The 23401-nt window shown below is 39.8% G+C and overlaps 1 protein-coding gene across 7 annotated transcripts in view; it reads left to right on the top strand.

The window, feature by feature from the left end:
• LOC124150937 (transforming acidic coiled-coil-containing protein 2-like) overlaps positions 1-21566 on the top strand; it is a 99572-nt gene extending 78006 nt beyond the window's left edge. For 2 of the 7 annotated variants that reach the window (XM_046523145.2, XM_046523143.2), the window contains 9 exons: positions 2604-2678; positions 3879-3899; positions 7938-8116; positions 9020-9063; positions 9476-9636; positions 10083-10189; positions 11426-11546; positions 12025-12112; positions 14840-21566. In XM_046523145.2, coding sequence (XP_046379101.2) covers positions 2604-2678; positions 3879-3899; positions 7938-8116; positions 9020-9063; positions 9476-9636; positions 10083-10189; positions 11426-11546; positions 12025-12090 — 774 coding nt within the window. In that variant the 3' untranslated portion in view covers positions 12091-12112; positions 14840-21566. The remainder of the gene's footprint in view (positions 1-2603; positions 2679-3878; positions 3900-7937; positions 8117-9019; positions 9064-9475; positions 9637-10082; positions 10190-11425; positions 11547-12024; positions 12113-14839) is intronic. The other 5 variants (XM_046523146.2, XM_046523144.2, XR_007220165.1 and 2 more) reach the window with 4 other exon arrangements.
• Positions 21567-23401: the final 1835 nt, after the last annotated feature.

The raw sequence follows: 23401 nt of genomic DNA, 5'->3' as shown, positions 1-23401 counted from the left end.
ACACGGAGTGACTCCCATTCTGTCAGTGACCACCTGGTAAACGGGAATGTAGACTATACGTATCGATATATCACCATGATACATGTGTGTATCTTGATCACTCGACTATGTGTTTGACAGTAGCCATTTTGTCCTTTAGCGTGACCCTTGTCACATGATATTTGGAGAGAGTAACAATTCCAGTATTGTTTATCATTTTAACTAGGGCTGTAACGATTCACCGATACCTATGATGTCATCGGTACTTAGTTACAGACGATACTTTTATCATCATTTTGTGAGATTGCGATATGCTATAAATAGAATAGGAACAAATGGCATAACGACAGAGGTAGCATAGCAAGGGATGTAGTGGTAACTGTGCACGCGCCTGCTGCATTTAGTCTTCAGTTTGATTTTGAAAAGTCCTCCAAGAGAAAAAAGCTTGTATGCAGAGGTTTAAGATTTGTATTTCAGGGATTTCTTCATTTTTTACTATTTGTTGGGGAGTATCAGGATACCAGTGGTATGGTCTGTCGGTATCGTGATATGGTCTGTTGGTATCGTGATATGTATCATATCGTGAGATGTCAGGTAATACTCTCCTCAAATTGTAACCCTGATTACGAGGGCTGATGCATGTTCGATCAACCAGCGTTGGATTTGATTTTGGATAAGCAGAGGAAATACAGATAAGATACCATTCACTTACGGTACACTTATATTGTTTGGTCACTGAAGTATGTGCCAAAAACTTGATTCTGAAGAATTCAAGACTTGTAAGTCCATACTTTAACTTTGACTTACAACAGCCGTAGCACTAGGATTGTGTGTGGAATGAGATACAGTGTGCATGTGTTTCATGATACCCCAATGACATGGATTGTGCTGTCTAGCTCTGGTTTGTCTAGACTCAGTTACGCCTCAAACACTGACAATATTCACTCTCAGCCAAGTACATGCTGCTAGAACTCTAAGCACAGTTTGATGCAGTGTACCGTGTACATTGCACGTGTTCCACCTGGATGATGTTACTTCAGGCCCTCCTCCTCTTCATCAGACTATCGGATCCTACTCCTGAAATCTCCGACACATTTGGCTCCACGTGACTTCTGCATCACTGATGACAAGTGTTATAAGTGTAATCAGGATGAGGTGAAGTCATCCCGAGTCTGGATACCAAATACTCAATAACAACCCACAGTGGAGATACAAACAATGTTTTTTGGGTAGAACGTTCCAAGATTGCTGATGTGGCTTTAAGCAATAATTACTCACTCACTCACTGGTAGCACTTTCTGTGTATTTGTATTCAATCTCATTAAAATCAGATCTTAGTTTTCGCTACCGCTGACCAAAGATCTGAGGACATGAATGACCTTTCACGAACATTGACCAACCTATGAAATGACTGACAAGAAATCGACATTAGCCAATCAGCAGGCAGCTTTCTCGAGTTTTATGGCACTAGTTTCAAACTGGCGCCTGCGCTTCAAAACATATTTTGACGTATTCTCGATTACAAAAGTTAAAACTGACCAAAACAACATTCTGGAATGGCTTATAGATGGCCCAGATTGTATGGATATAATCGTAAAACCCGTAACTGTCGTTCGGAATACCCTCTGTTAAATATTTCGAGGTTGCATAATTAGTAAACACATTCCGACTGTCACTTTCAGGTTCTGGTAAGCCACGGTCTGATGGGTTTGATGGAAGGTCGGTCTGACGTGACCTGTAATGGGATGTCCTCAGATCTTTGTTTAGCGGTAGCGAGAACTAAGATCTGATTTTAATGAGATTGATTTGTATTCAAACAGCTGTGAAAAGAGGTACCTAACTTTGGAATGCAGCATCGATGCTTTTTGTCAGACACTATTTCAGTGTAATTCCCAAGGTTAACTAAATACAGCTCGTCAACATGGCGAGTGTCAGGGGTCATGTATTGCATCAAGTACAGCTGCTGTTGTTATTAGGGGTACAGGTTGCCCTGTTGTCTAAGGCACCTCAATTCTCTGTGCAGAGTTGATTCCCTTGGCCATGCTGGAAACTTATGATTGTTGGTTTGAATTCCAAATTGACCCGTGAAGATCCGTGGTAGAATAGGTCTTCAGCAACCTATTCTTGCCATAAAAGGCAATTAACGGGATCGGGTGGTCAGGCTCACTGGCTTGGTTGATGCATGTCATCGTATTCCAATTGCGTGGATCTATGCTCATGTTATCAATCACTGGATCGTCTGGTCCAGACTCGATTATTTACAGACCGCCGCCATATAGCTGGAATATTGAAGAGTGCAGAGTTAAAAAACAGACAAACAGACAAATTGAATCCCGGTTTGCCCTGATTATGTTTCTAGGTTTGTCAGCACTATAACTGTTTCACCAAAGTGGTAAATGTCTGAGACCTGCATCACTTTGGGCTTTCGGTCAACGTCAAGCTGTGATATGACTGGAAAACTGCCCAAAGTGACATTAAAACCAAACTCACTCACTCACTCCCTCATTCCTCGACTCCATTAGTCCTGTAAACTCATCTCCCATATCATCTTGAAATGTGTTAACTGTCATGGTTCCTGTACATGGTGTTGTTTGGATTAACCAGCTTCTGTTCTCCCTTCACAGAGTGACAGCGGGTTAGCGGACATGAACCAGTCCATGGGGGACTCCACCAAGGAGGCCGTGGTCCAGCTGGTGCAGGTGAGCTAACAGTCATGTGACAGTCATGTGACAGTCATGTGACAGGGTTTTACACCAACTTTGAGGACAGACCATTCCTGTCTTTGTAACACTGACAGGCTTTGTCATAACGTGAAATTTTCTGCTATAAATCTTTGGATTACTGCTTTACTTTTCTGCTTAAATATTATGGGAAAAGAAGCATGCATGCAGATGCTTTGTCTTAAATTTAACTTCATATCTGCTTGTGGAAATATATAATATATATTATTTTGTCATATTTTTAAATCTGGCTTTCACACTTAGATTATTGAATTGGCAAGTCTAATTGGTTTTTTTTATACTTGTCCTTGTAATTCATCAAATATGAACGTTAGGTAATTATTGTTTGCATAGAATGAGCCTGATGTCTGTCACCCTCAGTCTGATATGCGAGTCTTGTGTCTGGGATACCAACATACTGCCCAACCTCTATACACTACTGTACAAGCATCGTTTCCTAAATTCCACTTGAATGTATATGAATAGCATCATATGAAGTATATTCATTTGTCTATGATTTGTCTGTTGTTGCATGATAGGGAAACTCACTGTCAACTTACGTCCTCTAGAAAATCCCTGATGATTTTTTAAAACATGAAATTATATTTTGCTTAAATTATTAATCCACTGACAAGAATAATGCTGATTGATGTGTAAATTAAAATGATGGAAATAACAAGATCCCGCTTTACGTACTTATGACAACATATCATTTGAATAGTAAGATCATATGGGACAAGATTGTCAAACCCTTTTGATGGACTGTTGTATTATTTTTTCTTAACAGGATTTATTTTTGGTGCCTACATTTTTGTGTTATATCATATGCAGGAAATATGTGACATAAGTCTTTAGTTTTGCCTAAAACAATAATTGAAAATACAAAAAGTTTGGGTTATAACCGGAACATGCACATATAGTGTCATCAATTGTTGAAGACTTATGTCAAATACCCAACATGAGTGTTTGGTGATTCAAATTTGAGGCATATAACATTAAATCAAATTCACAAATATGTTCAGACTAATCTGGTGAAACTCTGTATTTCGAATTTTTTGGGACGCAGGTTTGTAAATTCGGACTTTTCTTGTGTTGAGACACGCTTCTGCATCATCGCCAGACATGACTCATGAACCACATGAACTAACCTATCTCTTTTGTTTCCCCGCCGGCTTTAAGGGCAAAACTGAGAGTGTCCAGGTAATGCGGTTGTTTCACTTCCTCTGTCTTGTGTTGTTGTGGTTGTTGTTGATGGCGCCGCCCCTCACCGCCGATGTTGTCCCTGTGTCTAGGTGGTAGTGTGTGGGGGAGGGTCACCGAGGGAAGGCAAGCACCCAGGCAGCACAGATACACTGGCTTGCTGCTGAAACATTGAATGACCACTAACTTAATTGCATTGTGTTTGTTGACAACTAGTTTTAGAAGGGTTTTGGAATTCAGTCTACATATTGAAGACATGTGGCTTTTTTGTGTTTGTATAAACAAGATGAGGTAAATGTTTCATTGGCATTGGTTAGTAATCAAGAAAATGTACAACTTTCTGGACAACAACTTTTGGTTAGTGGAATAAACTCGAAGTTGTTTTCCATAAAGTTTACGTTTTCTTAAGATGAGGTAATGTGTCCCAGTGTTGTCACCTTTCAGTTACTATTAAACAAATTGTAAGAGGATTATAAAAAAATTATTGGTTGTAAACATCTATATGGAATGGTGAGCATGTGTAAAGTTATCGTGAAAGTCTGTCATTGTATTTTTGTGTGTTGCCGTATAACGTGGTGCTGCTTGATGTGTGCAGAGATAGTGGAATTGTGGTTTTGTTGCTTTTGCTAATATTAAAACTTCTTTTTGGACAAATCTTGACGACTTTGTAGGATGGCACATGGGAGTATCTCCTGTGAGCCCTGATGTGTTGTATTGCAAATAATCTGACATTATAATCAGACATGTGATTGTAGTCAAGGCATGAATATTGAGGGATACAAAACAGAATAAATCTTTCTGTACCAGTAATATATCATTGATATACCAATAATATATCAGTGGTATGCCAGTTGTGTACCAGTAATATACCGGTTATATACAGTAATTATTGTCAAGTGACAGATTTGAGCTAGTAGACTCAAAAGTTTTTGACACAGACTGAGTGAGTGAGTTGGGTTTAACACTGCTTTGGACAGTATTCCAGTTATGTCACGGTGTGAGGAAAGCCTGAAGTGATACTTGTCTTAGACGTTTACCACTTTGGTGAAACCCACGAGTACAGGTATGGTGCTGACAAACCTAGAAACATAATGGGGGTGAACTGGGGTTCAACCCACAATTATAGGTTTCTGGTGTGTCCAAGGGATGCAAGTCTGCACAGGGAATTGCAGCACCTTGAAGGTTGGGCCACCCGTGCCCAGTGGCTCAGAATAATATACCAGTAATAGACTGGTAATAGGTCAGTAATACACCTGTATTACACCGGTATTACACCTGTTATATACCAGTAATATATCAGTAATAGACTGGTAATACACTGGTAACAGGTCGGTAATACACTGGTAATAGGTCAGTAATACACCAGTACTACACCTGTAATATACCAGTAATATATCAGTAATAGACTGGTAATACACTGGTAATAGGTGGGTAATACACTGTAACTACACCTGTAATATACCAGTAGTATATCAGTAATAGACTGGTAATACACTGGTAATAGGTCAATAATACACCGGTATTACACCTATAATATACCAGTAATAAATATCAGTAATAGACTGGTAATACACTGGTAATAGGTCAATAATACACCGGTATTACACCTATAATATACCAGTAATAAATATCAGTAATAGACTGGTAATACACTGGTAATAGGTCAATAATACACCGGTATTACACCTGTTATATACCAGTAATGTATCAGTAATAGACTGGTAATATACTGGTAATAGGTCGGTAATACGCTGGTACTACGCCTGTAATATGCCAGTAATATGTCAGTAAAACACCAGACTCACTGATTTACAGACCACCCCGGTATACCCACCCTGGAATATGCAGCATCATAAAACACCAAACAAACAAATGTACATCAAAGCCAGTGAATTTGTATGTCTCCCCCTCCCATGTGTTGAGAATGATGTAGCTAGGTGGGTGTGTCCTGTAGCTAGGTGGGTGTGTCCTGTAGCTAGGTGGGTGTGTCCTGTAGGTAGCCCCGCCCCTTCCTCCCCGTCACTAGGACCTGCATCCCACTAATTCATTTCAGTTTTGGTTTCTCCCACTTGTGTTTCAGGACGTGTGGTTTGGATGAAGCACACACTCTCCATGAAAATTGTTGTTTTCGCATTTGTATGGTGTCTGTAGACTGTTGTTGTAGACTGTTGTCGGTGGAACTACATTGACTTGTGTTATGTTGTTAAGCCAAACCTGCCAGCTGCTGTGCAGCCTTCTGTCCTCAGCCCATGATAAATGTTAAAGCAATAGTTATGAGTACTCCATCTGTTTGATTATGTAATTCTATTTTTCATATTATGCATTTTATTTTAAACAGTTTATATTGTGCATTTGCTTGCTCTTTAATTTTTTTCCTTTTTTTTCTTCTTATGCTTTCTTTATGCATTGTTTGCTTTAGATTAGTCTGCATGGGAGTGGAGGACTTGTTTAAAACACACACTTTTCTCCTCTACTGTTAGGGACATATAGTATTATTGTAAGTTGTAGCAATATCACAATGTTTATTAATACGTCCCGCATATGACACATATAAATACTTGTGTGTCTGAGATGTAAACACTGGTGTGTATGACACATATATATATCCTATATATCGTTTAGCAAAGGGTATTGTACATCATCATCATTATTATCATCATCATCATCATCATCATCAATGGAGATTTGCAAGACAAAATTATTTGAGACAAAATGTCAGCATGTTTATCATGCAAAAATTCAGAACACTGATTATAATGAAGTTTGCTTCAAAGAAATAGTACTTTTCCGGCTTCTCCAGTGATTAACACAGGAAAGTAACTCTAGTGTCTCAGTTTCCACTTCCTATTTGGACAGACAAGTCTGGACACTCTCATCAGTCAAAGGGAAAGTAGTATAGGATATTTCGATAGATGTCACAAGTATGTTCCTATTATACTTATACTTATACTTTATGCTTTGTATAATTACTGCATGCATGTTTTGCATCATTAGACAATCAATCACAGTTATAATTATGCAAGAAATAGCCTTGATTCTAGTTATGCCTGACACTGACAAGGCAGTCAGCAGCTTGCACCAGTATATGTATGTATGTTAGACTGGATGTGAGATGACTGCGCCATTGTGTTGAGGTTGTAAGTGATCAGTAGAAACGGTTGATCCTGCTGTTGATGAAGGGGCATCCAGGTAGGGCTTGCATCAGCAGCATCAGATCATCCTTGATTGGGGAGATTTTGTGTAACTGGCTAATAGCTGATTTCCTTATTCACTACAAGTCAGCATAGATCTGTCAGTTTGATATGTCATGATGCCAGTCATCTAGTCTACATTCTCTGTCCGTGGTCTGGTGGTAGATCGTCCACCTGGAGAGCGGAAGGTCCGGGGTTTGATCCCCAGACGCGTCATACCAAAAGATGTTAAAAGATGGTACTTGTTGTTACTCTGTCTGGCATTAAGGGGCTAAAACAAGGACTGGTTGGCTCGGAGTCAGTATACTGTGTCTGAGTTGGGTATTCATGTTTAACTGCGGCATGGTATCTCAGTGGGCTATAAATCGGCATCAGTCTGAACTAGTAAAAGCAGCCACACAAACACACATGCATTCATGCACGTTGCTATATAAGTGCAATGATCTTGGACACAATGTTAAACCCCATTTCACCTCACCTCACCTCTATCCATGGATAATTTACAGACCGCCATCATATAGCTGGAATATTGCTGAGTGCGGCATTTAACAACAAACCAACCAACCAATCTATCCATCAAACTATGTCAAGTATTCCAGAATTCTCATTTACTGCACACTTCATATGTGAAAGACAACAAAATTAGACTTGATCTGAGATAGACAGTTATTGTAAACATCAGATATTATGTTTACAAGGAACAAGATAGGGCTCATGGATTATGTATGACTGAACAGACTGTGCAGGCAGTTCTGTCAGACTTGACCTGTGACAAGTTGTGGATCAAGGGAGGTAACTGAGTGTTCTGCAGGTGTATCAAGGGAGGTAACTGAGTGTTGTTGTGTAGGTGCTGAAGTACTCGCAGACCGACTGGAACAAGATGAAGCAGGACCTGGAGTTGAGTTTCCAGGCCCAGCTGCTGCAGAAGGAGAAGGAGTGGAGCAAGAAGCTGGGCGACCGAGAAAAGAAGATGGGCTACGTCGAGGAGAATAACCGTGGACTCAAGCAGACCAATGAGGAGATGAAGTAAGTGGTGCATCAGGTGCAGGGAAACACATGGGATTGTTGACTATCTCTTATAAGGGAGGAGAGAGTAGATCCTTTGGTGTTTGGTTTAAGACTTGAGGATTGGGTGGTCCCTCCATGTTGGGTGTGAGACTTGAGGAATGGGTTGTTACGATGTGTGACATGGAAGATTTAGTTCTCGTTCCCACACTGATGGTAGAATAGGTCCTCAGCAACCCATGCTTGCCGTAAAAGGTGACTATGCTTGTCGTAAAAGGCGACTTACGGGATTGGGTGGTCTGGCTCGCTGACTTGGTTGATGCATGTCATCGATCCCAACAATCCCGACATTAGTCACTGGATTGTCTGGTCCAGACTCGATTATTTACAGACCACAGACATATAGCTGGAATATTGCTGAGTGCGGCGTTAAACAACAAACCAACCAAACCAACTGATGGGATTGTTGCTAATGCTGTCAACAACTGGTTTGCTTTGCTCTTACAGGCCTCAGTATATTGCTGGAATACCCATTTCTCACTCCACATGTGTGAGGACACAACAAGGAGGATCCACCTGATACAAATCGTTGTAGAATATAACATCATGTAGCAATAGAAACTAACAGGTTTTGTCTACTAGTCCTTATAATGAGGACATATAGCAAAACTATTGGGCAGTTTGGCAAGCCCTTTTGGACTAGTGACAATTTCTAACGCTGACATGTTATTTACACATATGGACATTTTGAAACGTGTACCCATGCATATCGCTTGTCTGTGACCACTGCCAGTACCCTGATGAATGAATCTTCCGGCCCAGTGTTGTGCTGTTGTGGCAGCAGTGCAGGTGGTTGCTGTATTGCATGGTGGACGGTAATTAAGATGTTTCATGTGACTATAAGCTTATTTTGTTCTGTTACAGAGCAATTGTTTCTGAATTTGAAAAGACAATTTCCCAACTGCAAGGTAAGTTGAAGGTTAAGTAAGATTGACTTTGAGTAAGGGATTGAGAAGTTCTGGTATAGTTGTTAGTGATATGTTAATCTGCCAGACTCTCTTCAGATGTAAATGATCATATTAGTTTCCCCACATGGGTACAATGAGTGAAGCCCATTTCTTGTGTCCCCCGCCGTGATATTGCTGGTATATTCCAAAAAGCAGCGTAAAACCATACTCACTCATTCCCATGTATGTAGGTGTATTTGATTAATACTTGTGGTGTACATGTGTCATCCTTGTTGTATAGATGTTTGTAAATGTGTGTTAAATGTATGTGTACATGTGTTATGTATGTGTCATATACACATGCATATGTGCGGGCTGTATACGGGTGTACATGTGTCTTCATATGTGTCTATATGTTTCATGTATCTTACAGCGGAGAAGGAGAAGACGTGCAACGCGTCCCAGCAGTCGCTGCAGGACATCGTTCGGGAGAAGGAGCAGGTGCTTGATGACCTTCACTCCGTGGAGACGGCCTTCTCCAACCTGCATCAGCGCTACGAGAAGACGAAAGGGGTTGTGGAGGGATTCAAACAGGTCGGAACCATGCATGTTCATACTGATTAAGATAATCTTGAGTTAACAAACTTCCAAATTGATAAAGCCATTGTTGAAAACTGGACTGAAATGCTGCCACTTCTGAGACTAATTATGTCAGTAGAAGATAGGTTTTATTACTAACAGTTTCTAAAAACCCGCCTCCAAGTCAGTCCGACATGGTCTATTTTGCTGACGGATGGTCAGTTTTGAAATATAGCACACCCGATGGTCAGGAGTTAAAGTTTTAAGTTGACAGTCCACCAGTTCATTATTATTTTCTAAGGACTAACATTAAACAGTACTATTCTTATGTTAACTCTTTTGTTACATTTTTTTTTATTAGTCTAGAAAATTCTACTGGAAACAACAAGCATAGGTTTTGCTGTCAATTTTGATGTGCTGAATAGCAGATTGTGACTTGACTTCACTGAATTTGTTTACAGAATGAAGAGGTTTTGAAAAAGTGTGTGTCAGATTATCAAGCGAAGTTGAAAAAGTCAGAACAAAAGTTACAGTTGTTAAAACAGCAAGCTGAAGAGAAGTTGGACCAGTGAGTATTTTGGGGATCTTTGCCATGTCATTGTACTTGCTTTCATGATTGAATTATCAGCGAATGTTAACACATTATTGTGTGCTCCTGGTTTCTGACTTGTTCTCATTAAACATCTGGTCATGATTTCATGTGAGGATTACATAATTTACATTAACATGTTATAGACCAGTCCAAATAATATAATCTGACTCGGCTGTTGTAAAATCAAGAGAAGGGGTTTCATTGCCCAGAAGTAGACATCTTCCATGTGTGCACAAGGCTTGGATTGATAGCAATTTTCAATAGTTGAACAAAATACCCTGTTTACATGTTCTCCTACAAATGAACTCTCAGCTGCATGCCTATACTGCATGCAGAGTTGGGTCCCTTCCCTCTCAACTGCATACAGTTGTCCCATCAGTCTATTGCATGCAGAGTTGTGTCCCTTCACTGTCAACTGCATACAGAGTTGTCCCATCAGTCGAATGCATGCAGAGTTGTGTCCCTTCACTGTCAACTGCATACAGCTTTGTTCCATCAGTCTACTGCATGCAGAGTTGTGTCCCTTCACTGTCAACTGCATACAGAGTTGTCCAATCAGTCTACTGCATGCAGAGTTGTGTCCCTTCACTGTCAACTGCATACAGAGTTGTCCCATCAGTCTACTGCATGCAGAGTTGTGTCCCTTCCCTGTCAACTGCATACAGAGTTGTGCCATCAGGCTACTGCATGCAGAGTTGTGTCCCTTCACTGTCAACTGCATACAGAGTTGTGCCATCAGGCTACTGCATGCAGAGTTGTGTCCCTTCACTGTCAACTGCATACAGAGTTGTCCCATCAGTCTACTGCATTCAGAGTTGTGTCCCTTCACTGTCAACTGCATGCAGAGTTATGTCCCTTAGCTGTCTACTACATGCAGAGTTGTGTCCCTTAGCTTTCTTCTGCAAACGGAAGTGTTCCTTCGCTGTTTCCACATGCAGATTTGTGTCATCTAGTGGATGCAGAGTTATGTCCCTTAGCCGTCTTCTACATGCAGAGTTGTGTCCCTTCGTTATCTTTTCTTTGCTTGCAGAGTGTTGATTAGATGGTCATGGGTTTGAATGGCCACATCACAATTATTATGATCTTTGGTATGTCAGCACCATGCTTGTGTTAGTGGCTTCAAAAAGGTGGGAACCTGTTGATCTTCTTCCGTTGTGCTGACACAGCGTGACTTATCGAAACTCCCTGACTGACTGGTGTGTTATTTTGCAGTGCTAACGTGGAGATCGAGAAGGAAAGGAAAGGCCACATGTCGGAGATGGCGCGGCTACAGGCCGGTCTCAAGAAGGCCGAACTGCAGATATCAAGTCTGGAAAAGAGCTTAGAACAAAAGGTAGGACATTCAGAAACATCAGTTGACATGGCGAAAGTAAAATTGTGTCCGCCCTTTGAGAATACAATAACTTCATTGACATTTTTCGGTCATGGGTGGCCCAGCCATCTATGGCACCGCAAGAGGCTGTGTTGCATCACTTGGGCATGCCCGAATTGTCAGCACCACACCTGGGTGGTACATGTCTGAGACCTGCATCACTTCTGACTCCCACATTAAGCTGACATACCGTGATATAACTGGAATGCTGCAGAGTTGAACCAAACTCACTCACTCACACATCGACATATTATGTTTACTTTTTGTTCAGTGAGGTCTGTTAGATGTTAATGCAACCACATTCTTGAAAGGTAATGGGTGTAAAAGAATATGTCACAAGTACATTTGCTTGGTTATCTAGAAATTGAGTTGTTCTAATGTGCTGTGACAGTTTTGTGTATAAAATACGGTAATTTGTTTTAATCCATCTTTATTACAGGTGAAGGAAAATCAGGAATTGACAGCAATTTGTGATGAGCTGATATCCAAAGTTGGTGTCGAGTAGCTGTGTCCATGACGTCTCAGAGGTCTGTATCTGCCCATGCCTGACTTGTTAGGGGTCAGGGGTCTAGCACATAAGCACCAGCATGAATAAATTCTTAAATAGGTTAAACACCGTATTTGACATAATAAGCGCCCAGGGCGCTCTCAAAATTAGAAATAGTGTGCTCTTATTAGAATATTATTTTTGGTGGAAAAAACAGAGTTGAAAAATAAATTTCGTGGTTTATGCTGACAATCTGAACTGTTTATATGCGACAGCTACATTTTTCCAGAATTTTAATTGCCCATAATTAAGAATGCATAAAATACACGAGTGCGTATTAAACGCGAATAAATAAGTCTTGTGTACATTGATCAATCGGAAGGAGTGCTAATTGGGATTGTTCACTAGCCAATATATTAGCAAATATCGCCGTGGGCGCTTATTACGTCGAATACGGTAGGTTAAATAAGGTTGTAAACTATTTACTGAATAACTATATAAAATTACCATTTGTGAACACTATGTGAATCTCTCTCTCTCACGTTCAAGGGTTGGTTAAGGTCACGTCATTCTATAAGAAGTTGAAATAAACCTTGACAATACTAATACTAATAATGGCCATATAAAACAACATGTTATTCCATACTGCATTTATACAGTTAAAGGTTTAGGAAATGGTTATCAGCTTTAGAAACTGGCACTATTCCTGTAGTCCTTGCCAAACTGCCCAATGACTAAGGTATCATAAGGACAAGTAGAAATTTGCCATTTTAAGGGTTTTGCTATATGCTATCATTATAAGTACTAGTGAACTAAAATGTTAGTTTCTACCACTGGTTTAAATAACAATTTAGTTCAGTAAAGTTTATACTGGTAATAGAGTATTTAACTAGATAACATATTGTATTGATGCTATATGATACAGTTTAGATTTAAATGAATTATATTCCACATACAACCATCTGTACTGAAGGTTGAAATCCATACTTTACATTAACCACCAGCTATAGTTTAATTGTACACTGATGCATTAATCTAACACGTTTTAAGAAATACAATAGGGCAAGGCTTATTGTATTGAGGGCTTGTATAACTCTAAGGGTTTGTAGTGTACAGTATGTAAAGTTAAAAGCTGAAATGAAACATCTAAAATATCCATCTTCCCGAGGCAAGAGAGTTAACTGACTTTAAAAGTCCAGTTTCCACCCTTGCCGAACTAGGCTGGAATTCCTGGGCTCAACCGTAGCGCCACTAGTGGCTGTTACGAGTAATGTCCTTTCTATGCCTCTCCTATGGACCAATCAGATTCAACCTCTCGTATCACTAGCATTTGCTTCAAACAAAACAGTGGCACCCAGTCAAGACGATCTGATCGATAATCAAGATCTATATTGTGATCAAATGATTCTTACATCGCGAAGTGCATCAAATCACGTGAGCACCTTGATTAAAAACATGAAAAGATATAGAAAATATTTGTTGACGAGTTAGCGGTGCACATGCTTTGCAAATCCTGCAGTCGACCGAACTATGCATGACACTTTACAAACCGGATTTCGATTTTGGTGCGCGATTTTGATTGGACTATGCATAGACTAGTAGTCCAGCCAAAATGTAACTCCATAATACCAGCCTAGTTCGGCAAGGGTGGAAACTGGACTTTTATAGTCAGTTAACTCACTTGCCTAGGGAAGATGAAAATATCTAACAGTAACTAATATGTACAAATTCTTAAAACTTAACTTGGTCACAGTAACATTTGGGTTCTGATGTCCATGCTTTATTTGAAACACTGATTGGTAATATTGATTGGTAATATTGATTGTCAAAAATGATGTGCTTGTTCCCCATGGCAGCATTTCTGCAAAATATCTGATTAGAAATTAAATTAAGTTACAAGACCTTTAGCCAATTTAGATGACAAATGACTAGCTTCTATGAAGCATGTAAAGATAACGATCATGTATGGTGATGATCGAAGAGTTTGTACTGAAACCTGGGCAGAATGGGTTACAAACAACTAGTAAAGACACAGAGCACTGTTGAAACTGAAGAACATGTAATACCATAGGCAAGGACACAATTTATTTGACTGGGGAAGGGAGGCAACTCTGTCAGGCATAACATTATGTCTGTGGTTTCCCCATCGCTTGTATACAATTAGGGAGGAATCAATCCATTGATTATAACTCATAGGAACAAACATTCTGGATATGTTTTTGGTGTGTGTATTTCTCTTCTACTTATTTAAGCTTTACATGTGATATTGGCAAGTGGATTGTAACAATTAAACTATGTTCACAACCAAGGATTAACTGTTGATCATAATCTTCGTCTTCATGCTGTTTTATTGTCTTGAATTCTGTGAGATATGTATCCATCCTGCATCACTTCGGTCTTTACTCCCACATTAAGCTGACATGCCATGATATAACTGGAAAACTGCTCAAAGCGGTATTAAACCCAACTCACTCACTCACTCTCTATACAAAATAGGGGTGGGTAGCCTAGTTGTTAAAGCATTTTCCCGTCGCATCGAAGAGCTGGGTTGGATTCCCAACATGGGTACAATGTGTGAAGCCCATTTCTGGTGTCCCTCGGCGTGATATTGCAGGAATATTGCTAAAGCGGCATAAAACCACACTCACTCACTATACAAAATATGTTAACATGGATATTTTTAATGCTTTCCAACATTCCTTGCAATTTTTGATACATGATTGCTAGTAATGCTGGAATTAAAGATGTAAACACTTGTATGTTGCAGAGAGATGTAATCAAACCACAGGGTGCTGCTGTATGGAGGAGGGCTGTCATGTCACACATAGATCACACACTGTTGGAAGTACTTAATCACTCAGTCAGTCATATATAGTCTGGAATCTACACCAAAGGAGTTCATTATCATCCTCTTCAGCCATATCTACTTTGGACCTGCTCCATGTGGAGGTGAAACATTGTGTGGAGTGTGTCTACATGGAGGTGTTGCATGAGAAGACAGTGTGGACGTTTCAGACATGTCCAGCCAAGAGTTTGTGTGTCACATCATATGGTGTGTCTGGTTCTTCAGGAACATCCCAGTATGTATCTGCTTTTCTACCCAATATGGCCTAGAGGCTTGGATGTTCGAACAGATACGTTGTGTAGAATTTTAAACCAGAATGGTTTGCCACTGAACATCCCCCTAGTGGAGTCATCATTGCATTTTATGGAAAGTTCATAAAAATTATAAGGCAATTATATGAATTACTGCTTACCCAGGATGGGACATAGATGGGCAGCTATGGACTTGCTTGCACTGTAGGAGAGATGGTGGGTGAGAAGTGTGGCAGACAGACAAGTCTCACATGGTGGGATCAGCTATTGTCTTGCTTGCACTGTAGGAGAGATGCTTGGTGAGAAGTGTGGCAGACAGACAAGTCTCACATGGTGGGATCAGCTGTGGTCTTGCTTGTACTGTAGGAGTGGTGCTTGGTGAGAAGTGTGGCAGACAGACAAGTGTCACATGGTGGGATCAGCTATTGTCTTGCTTGCACTGTAGGAGCGGTGCTTGGTGAGAAGTGTGGCAGACAGAAAACAAGTCTCACATGGTGGGATCAGTTATGGTCTTGCTTGCACTGTAGGAGTGGTGCTTGGTGAGAAGTGTGGCATGTTGGAATCATCTGTGGTGTTCTACTTCATCGTTGACTTGAACAGTTGGGTAGCCTTGTGGTTAAAGTGTGCATTCATCATGCTGAGTTTGATTCCCAACATGGGTCCTGGTGATACTGCTGGACTATTGCTAAAAGCTGTGTGAATCCATTCTCCCTCACAGAACCTGCCATCACTGACTGGATGTGTCTCCAAGTAGGATTCTCCTGAAGTGTGTCTTGTACTCTGTCATCACTGACTGGATGTGTCTCCAAGTAGGATTCTCCTGAGATGTGTCTTGTACTCTGCCATTACTGACTAGATGTGTCTCCAAGTAGGATTCTCCTGAGATGTGTCTTGTACTCTGCCATTACTGACTGGATGTGTCTCCAAGTAGGATTCTCCTGAGATGTGTCTTGTACTCTGCCATCACTGACTGGATGTGTCTCCAAGTAGGATTCTCCTGAGATGTGTCTTGTACTCTGCCATTACTGACTGGATGTGTCTCCAAGTAGGATTCTCCTGAGATGTGTCTTGTACTCTGCCATTACTGACTGGATGTGTCTCCAAGTAGGATTCTCCTGAGATGTGTCTTGTACTCTGCCATCACTGACTGGATGTGTCTCCAAGTAGGATTCTCCTGAGATGTGTCTTGTACTCTGTCATCACTGACTGGATGTGTCTCCAAGTAGGATTCTCCTGAGATGTGTCTTGTACTCTGCCATCACTGACTGGATGTGTCTCCAAGTAGGATTCTCCTGAGATGTCTTGTACTCTGCCATCACTGACTGGATGTGTCTCCAAGTAGGATTCTCCTGAGATGTGTCTTGTACTCTGCCATCACTGACTGGATGTGTCTCCAAGTAGGATTCTCCTGAGGTGTGTCTTGTACTCTGTCATCACTGACTAGATGTGTCTCCAAGTAGGATTCTCCTGAGATGTGTCTTGAACTCTGCCATCACTGACTGGATGTGTCTCCAAGTAGGATTCTCCTGAGATGTGTCTTGTACTCTGTCATCACTGACTGGATATGTCTCCAAGTAGGATTCTCCTGAGGTGTGTCTTGTACTCTGCCATCACTGACTGGATGTGTCTCCAAGAAGGATTCTCCTGAGATGTGTCTTGTACTCTGCCATCACTGACTGGATATGTCTCCAAGTAGGATTCTCCTGAGGTGTGTCTTGTACTCTGTCATCACTGACTGGATGTATCTCCAAGTAGGATTCTCCTGAGATGTGTCTTGTACTCTGCCATCACTGACTGGATGTGTCTCCAAGTATGTTTCTCCTGAGATGTATCTTGTACTCTGTCATCACTGACTGGATATGTCTCCAAGCATATTTCTCCTGAGGTGTGTCTTGTGACTGGCCAGTTGATAATGCTGAAATGATCTTGGTGTGGAAGACTCTGTGTGGATCATATCAAGGAATTAATGGTTGAGTCTCTCTCCTTGGTCCAACTCTGACATCAACACAAGCAGCAGCTTCAGGACTCCCAGTCTTGTCATCATTAGTTGGTCTGTGTGTGAGGGACTCAGAATCCTGGGTGGATAATGCCCTTGTGATGTGACTTGGAATGACCATTTTCACCATGTACATGTGACCGTAACTTCTAGGTTTCCTCAAGTGTGTGTTCCTTTGGTTTGATTACTTGTGGAAATTTTCAGGATCGGTTGACAATGTGTGTATTCCTCTCAAGAGTAACAGTGTTGGACTTAATCAGGGAGTTAGGGAGTGGAGATGCTCCTGAGGACCACAGTTTCTATCACAACGGTGTCATGTGAGCCCGTTATGTTCAATGAGTGTCTGTTCCATCAACCAAGTTGTATCATGTATCATATACCATGTACCTGTGTACCATAGGAATGGATGTGGGTTGTATCGGGCTCCATCAGACACTGGAGCCAGTATCATAACAAGGTTGTACCATGTGTAGCGTGTACACTTGATCATAATTACCATATGTCATGTAACAAGTTGATTGGCAGACACTGGTGCCAGCACTTTCGCAAGGTTGTATCATGTGGAATGAATGTATGCATTGTGAGTTAGCAACAGACATAGGGACCATGACAAGCTTGTTCCAGTGTACCATGTGAAGTATATGGTACAAGCAATGAGACGGCTTCACATCAGCTTGATAGAGTTTGTTGCAGCAGGGGGGTCAATATACATCCACTGGGTGGTCAAGACACCTTGATGCATGGCATTGCTCTGTATGTATATACAGATCTCAAGACACCTACATGTGTTGCATTGCTCCTTATAGAGGTTATCAAGATGCCTGGATGGGTGGCATTGCTCCTTATAGAGGTTATCAAGACACCTACATGTGTTGCATTGCTCCTTATAGAGGTTATTAAGATGCCTGGATGGGTGGCATTGCTCCTTAAAGAGGTTATCAAGACACCTACATGTGTTGCATTGCTCCTTACATAGGTTATCAAGATGCCTGGATGGGTGGCATTGCTCCTTATAGAGGTTATCAAGACACCTACATGTGTTGCATTTTGGGTGGCATTGCTCCTTATAGAGGTTATCAAGATACCTACATGTGTGGCATTGCTCCTTAAAGAGGTTATCAAGACACCTACATGTGTTGCATTGCTCCTTACATAGGTTATCAAGATGCCTGGATGGGTGGCATTGCTCCTTATAGAGGTTATCAAGACACCTACATGTGTTGCATTTTGGGTGGCATTGCTCCTTATAGAGGTTATCAAGATACCTACATGTGTGGCATTGCTCCTTAAAGAGGTTATCAAGACACCTACATGTACGGCATTGCTACTTATAGAGGTTTTCAAGATGCCTGGATGTGTTGCATTGCTCCTTATAGAGGTTATCAATATACCTACATGTGTTGCATTGCTCCTTATAGAGGTTGTCAAGATGCCTGGATGGGTGGCATTGCTCCTTATAGAGGTTATCAAGATGTGTTGCATTGCTCCTTATAGAGGTTATCAAGATACCTACATGTGTTGCATTGCTCCTTATAGAGGTTATCAAGATGCCTGGATGTGTTGCATTGCTCCTTATAGAGGTTATCAAGATACCTACATGTGTGGCATTGCTTCTTATAGAGGTTATCAAGATGCCTGGATGTGTGGCATTGCTTCTTATAGAGGTTATCAAGATGCCTGGATGTGTGGCATTGCTCCTTATAGAGGTTATCAAGATGTGTTGCATTGCTCCTTATAGAGGTTATCAAGACACCTACATGTGTGGCATTGCTCCTTATAGAGGTTATCAAGACACCTACATGTGTTGCATTGCTCCTTATAGAGGTTATCAAGACACCTACATGTGTGGCATTGCTCCTTTTAGAGGTTATCAAGATACCTACATGTGTGGCATTGCTCCTTATAGAGGTTGTCAAGATGCCTGGATGGGTGGCATTGGTACTTATAGAGGTTATCAAGACACCTGGATGTGTGGCATTGCTTCTTATAGAGGTTATCAAGACACCTACATGTGTGGCATTGCTCCTTATAGAGGTTATCAAGACACCTGGATCAGTGACATTGCTCCTTATAGAGGTTATCAAGATGCCTGGATTAGTGGCATTGCTCCTTATAGAGGTTATCAAGATGCCTGGATGAGTGGCATTGCTCCTTATAGAGGTTGTCAAGACACTTGGATGATTGGCATTGCTGTGATCAGTCCTCGGAAGTGAACTTTTACAATGCTACTGTTTCTTGTTGTGAACCTTCTGGCAGATATTAATCATGAGAAACGAAGTGTGTCAGAAACTTGTCATGAGGCAGTAGATCGTTCGAGCCCTACCATCATATATTTATGCAATAAGCTAACACTGTCTGAGTCATCACAGAGATGGTCAACTATACTGTCTTGTATACCACCGTGTCTAGTATCGAAGGGTCCGACCCGGATGGATGATACTACCTACAGCACGACTAACTTACAGATGGATCTCTTATTCATGAAGTACTTCAAACCAGTGGATGAGCTTTTGTCTTCATTAACTGTTGTACACCAGACGACTGTACCATTACCTCAGGTGTGCTGTCCAGCCTTCTGTCTACTGTGCAATGTACATACTCTGTATACAGGCTTGCTTGTGTGTGATATGGTCACTCTGTATACAGGCTTGGTGGTGTGTGATATAGTCAAATCTTAAACAAAGTCTTAATTATATATTTCCATCAAGGTAGTCAGTTATGCTTCATTTTCTATAATCAATACAATACTTCTGAATCTATACTTAAAACTTGTTGCAGTTTACATGATTGAACATGATGTAAGGTGTGTGGGTTGCTAATGGATGGTAGTAAAGTTTGTTTCAGCTAAGATTAGGGTAGTTAATTTATTAGGTTGATTACCACTACCTTTTAGTTTCTTGTGTACAATGTTATTTGTGAACCTATGCTATGCTTGATATGAAGAGATATGACTGTTTGATTGCCCTGTCTGGTAATGAGGATGCTTGAAGTAGTAGACACATTGACATTTTTTATCACTGACAACAATGGAACCACTCTGAAGATGAAAGTGAGCTGTTTCCTACTTTCCGTTTGGTAGTGTTCATCCAAGCATTGTACATCAATTGAGTACCTATTCAAATTCATGATGATTTCAAAACTGTTATATAAAATTTGTTGCCATGAAAATAGTTCCCTTTCAGATGACAATCACCATTTAAGTGCAGCAGATGCATCTTGGTTAAAAGAAACGTCATTCCAACATGACTTTGTCAGAACCTATTGTAGCAGTTATTCAGTGACAAACCAAAAAGGCTGTGGGGTCCTTGAAGTCTTCTTTATTTGAATCTAGGGACAGCCTAAATATTGAAATGTTAACATTATATGCGATAAGGACCCCTTGACATTCATGGTTAATTCCAAATACTGTAAATAATATTTTAAAAAATTCTACTCCTAATTGCCATATGTTTACATTATATATGATAAGGACCCCTAAACATTCATGGTTAATTCCAAATACTGTAAATAATAGTTTCAAAAATTCTACTCCTAATTGCCATATGTTTACATTATATATGATAAGGACCCCTTGACATTCATGGTTAATTCCAAATACTGTAAATATTATTTTTAAAAATTTTTTACTCCTAATTGCCATATGTTAACATTATATATGATAAGGACCCCCTGACATTCATGGTTAATTCCAAATACTGTAAATAATAGTTTCAAAAATTCTACTGCTAATTGCCATATGTTAACATTATATATGATAAGGACCCCGAGACATTCATGGTTAATTCCAAATACTGTAAATATTATTTTCAAAAATTCTACTCCTAATTGCCATATGTTAACATTATATATGATAAGGAGCCCCTGACATTCATGCTTAATTTCAAACTCTGTATATAATAGTTTTAAAAATTCTGCTCCCAATTGCCAGCTATATGAGAGGGCTTTGTGTGACCTGCCTTGTTACGTGTTGATTCCTGTAGAGCAGTGTCGCTGCACACAAAATCCCCTGCTGTGTTTCCCGTTACTCTGCACTATTTTTACCAGCGGAGGGTGACGTGGCTGTGGTGTGCACATCTGTGATATATGCTGTTTATAGCTGTGTGTTGTGTCCGTGTCACACAGCATCAGGTACAGCGCCACAGTTAACCCACGTGATATTAAGTCTTTAAATATTTCACTGATGTGTTTATTTCAGAGCACACAGTGAATAAATTGCCAATTCATGATTTGACCAAGAAAGTCTAAATTTTGATTGAAATTTCTTTAATATTAAAATCATTTACCGTATTCGACGTAATAAATTCTGGAAAAATATATCTGTCGTGTATAACACGCAGACTTTTCTTTTGTATTATTTCAGGCTGTCAGCAGAAACCATAAAATTTACGATCTTTCGACTCTTTCACCAATATTATATTCTAATAAGAGCCCCCTATTTTATTTTGAGAGCGCCCTGGGCGCTTATTACGTCGAATACGGTATATTACAAAATAATGATGTATGATATAATATATACTATACTTGTGTATATATTTCATTATCTAACAATAAACTAAAAAAATGATTTAGTTTCATGTTTAGAATTATTTGTTTAAATTTACATCGTTGTTAAAATGTTTCTAAAGAGGAGGTATTTCCCTTGCGATATTTCAGAAAATAATGTTTTGTTGATGAGTAAGAATTCTATTTGATAGAACTAAACTGACACAGCCTATATCATGTCTAATGTTTGTACCACATGAGTGTCTTTTTAAAGTGTTTCGTTTGCTTTTTCATTTAAGCTTGATTTTCTTTCGAGGATAGACAGATGTCAGTGCGGTGATCAATCTACATTCAACATGGCATCCTGATGCACGTCATGGACTAGTCATCATCTTGTGTCCAGAGCAATGTTACCGTGGTTACATTGATCAGTGTTGTTAAATCATGAATCTATCCCTGTAGATAGAGAAACGATATTTATCAACATCTTTAGCTAATCTTGATCTGAAGTTATTGAAATGATTGCATTTATTTTGTGATATATGATCTTTTGATTATTTTAGATGGGTATGCATGAAAGAACTGATTCTTTGAGGGTTTCTATAGGTTTTATTTTTTAAGGCTTTTTTACGAATGGATGGCATGTTGCTTACTTTGCTTAAAATATGCAATTTTTAATTTTCTGCCCCCCTCCCATGACATTTGAAAGTTGAAGGTTTTATTTTAGTGAGATATTACTTACAAGTTGTATCACGAAGACCAGGGCCCATTTGCACAAAGCAATCTTAGCACTACAGCTATTGTAAGCCTATGTTAAAGTATGGGAGTTACGATCATCTTAGCGCTAAGATCGCTTTGTGCAAGTGGATCCTGTTGTACTGTAATATTATGAAGATGCTATGAAGCTGTGTGATCATGCTATGAGGCTATGAGGCTATGGGCTGGGTTGAGGAAGGGTCAATGTTTATAGATTTATTATGAATACAGTGATGAAATACTATATTTTTCTGAAAACATAAATTCAGTATTTTACTCGAGTGAAATAACATGCAAGAAAACATGTAATAAGTACGGTAGGATGTTTTCCTTTTCTGGGAATATGTGTATTGGGCCTTGGTTGTGAGATGATGATTGCAACATGTTGTTTGAATTTAACCTTGTTAAAGAGAATATTTCAGGCCACCAACAAACAATTCAGTTTGTTTTGAATCAGCATGCTTTAAATTGATTCAAATTGGTGTCCTGTTATCATGATTTTTATTCAGTATATACAACCATGACAAGCAATGTTCATTGTTAAGAAAAAAACTAGTTGTGGGTAATTTTTAAAAAAGTTATTATTTTTCTGTACTAAAAGTGATAAATGTGTATTTTGGGCCCAGCTGAGCAAATAATAAAGCTTGACCTGAAGAAATAAAATATCACTTTTCAGGAACCTTGTTCTAAACGTTACAGCTGTTGGAAAATAAATTGATGAAATAAATACAATAAGTAATATAGTGAGACGAGTTCTATGGATGAACAACTTCTTTATTACAATTGGTGCGACGTTTCGGTGTAGATCCTAACACCTTTATCAAGCATCATCATCATTCATCATCACTTGCTTGATAAAGGTGTTAGGATCTACACCGAAACGTCACACCAATTGTAATAAAGAAGTTGTTCATCCATAGAACTCGTCTTACTTTATCACTCCAACTTCTAAATGCCACTCAAAGAAGGAATAAGTAATATATTGCTAACCAAAAATAT

Source organism: Haliotis rufescens, unplaced genomic scaffold, assembly GCF_023055435.1.
Source record: "Haliotis rufescens isolate VD_foot unplaced genomic scaffold, xgHalRufe1.0.p SCAF_12, whole genome shotgun sequence".
NCBI classification, from domain to species: domain Eukaryota; kingdom Metazoa; phylum Mollusca; class Gastropoda; order Lepetellida; family Haliotidae; genus Haliotis; species Haliotis rufescens.
Note: the sequence above shows the minus strand (reverse complement) of the source record. Positions and strands in the feature narration are given on the sequence as shown.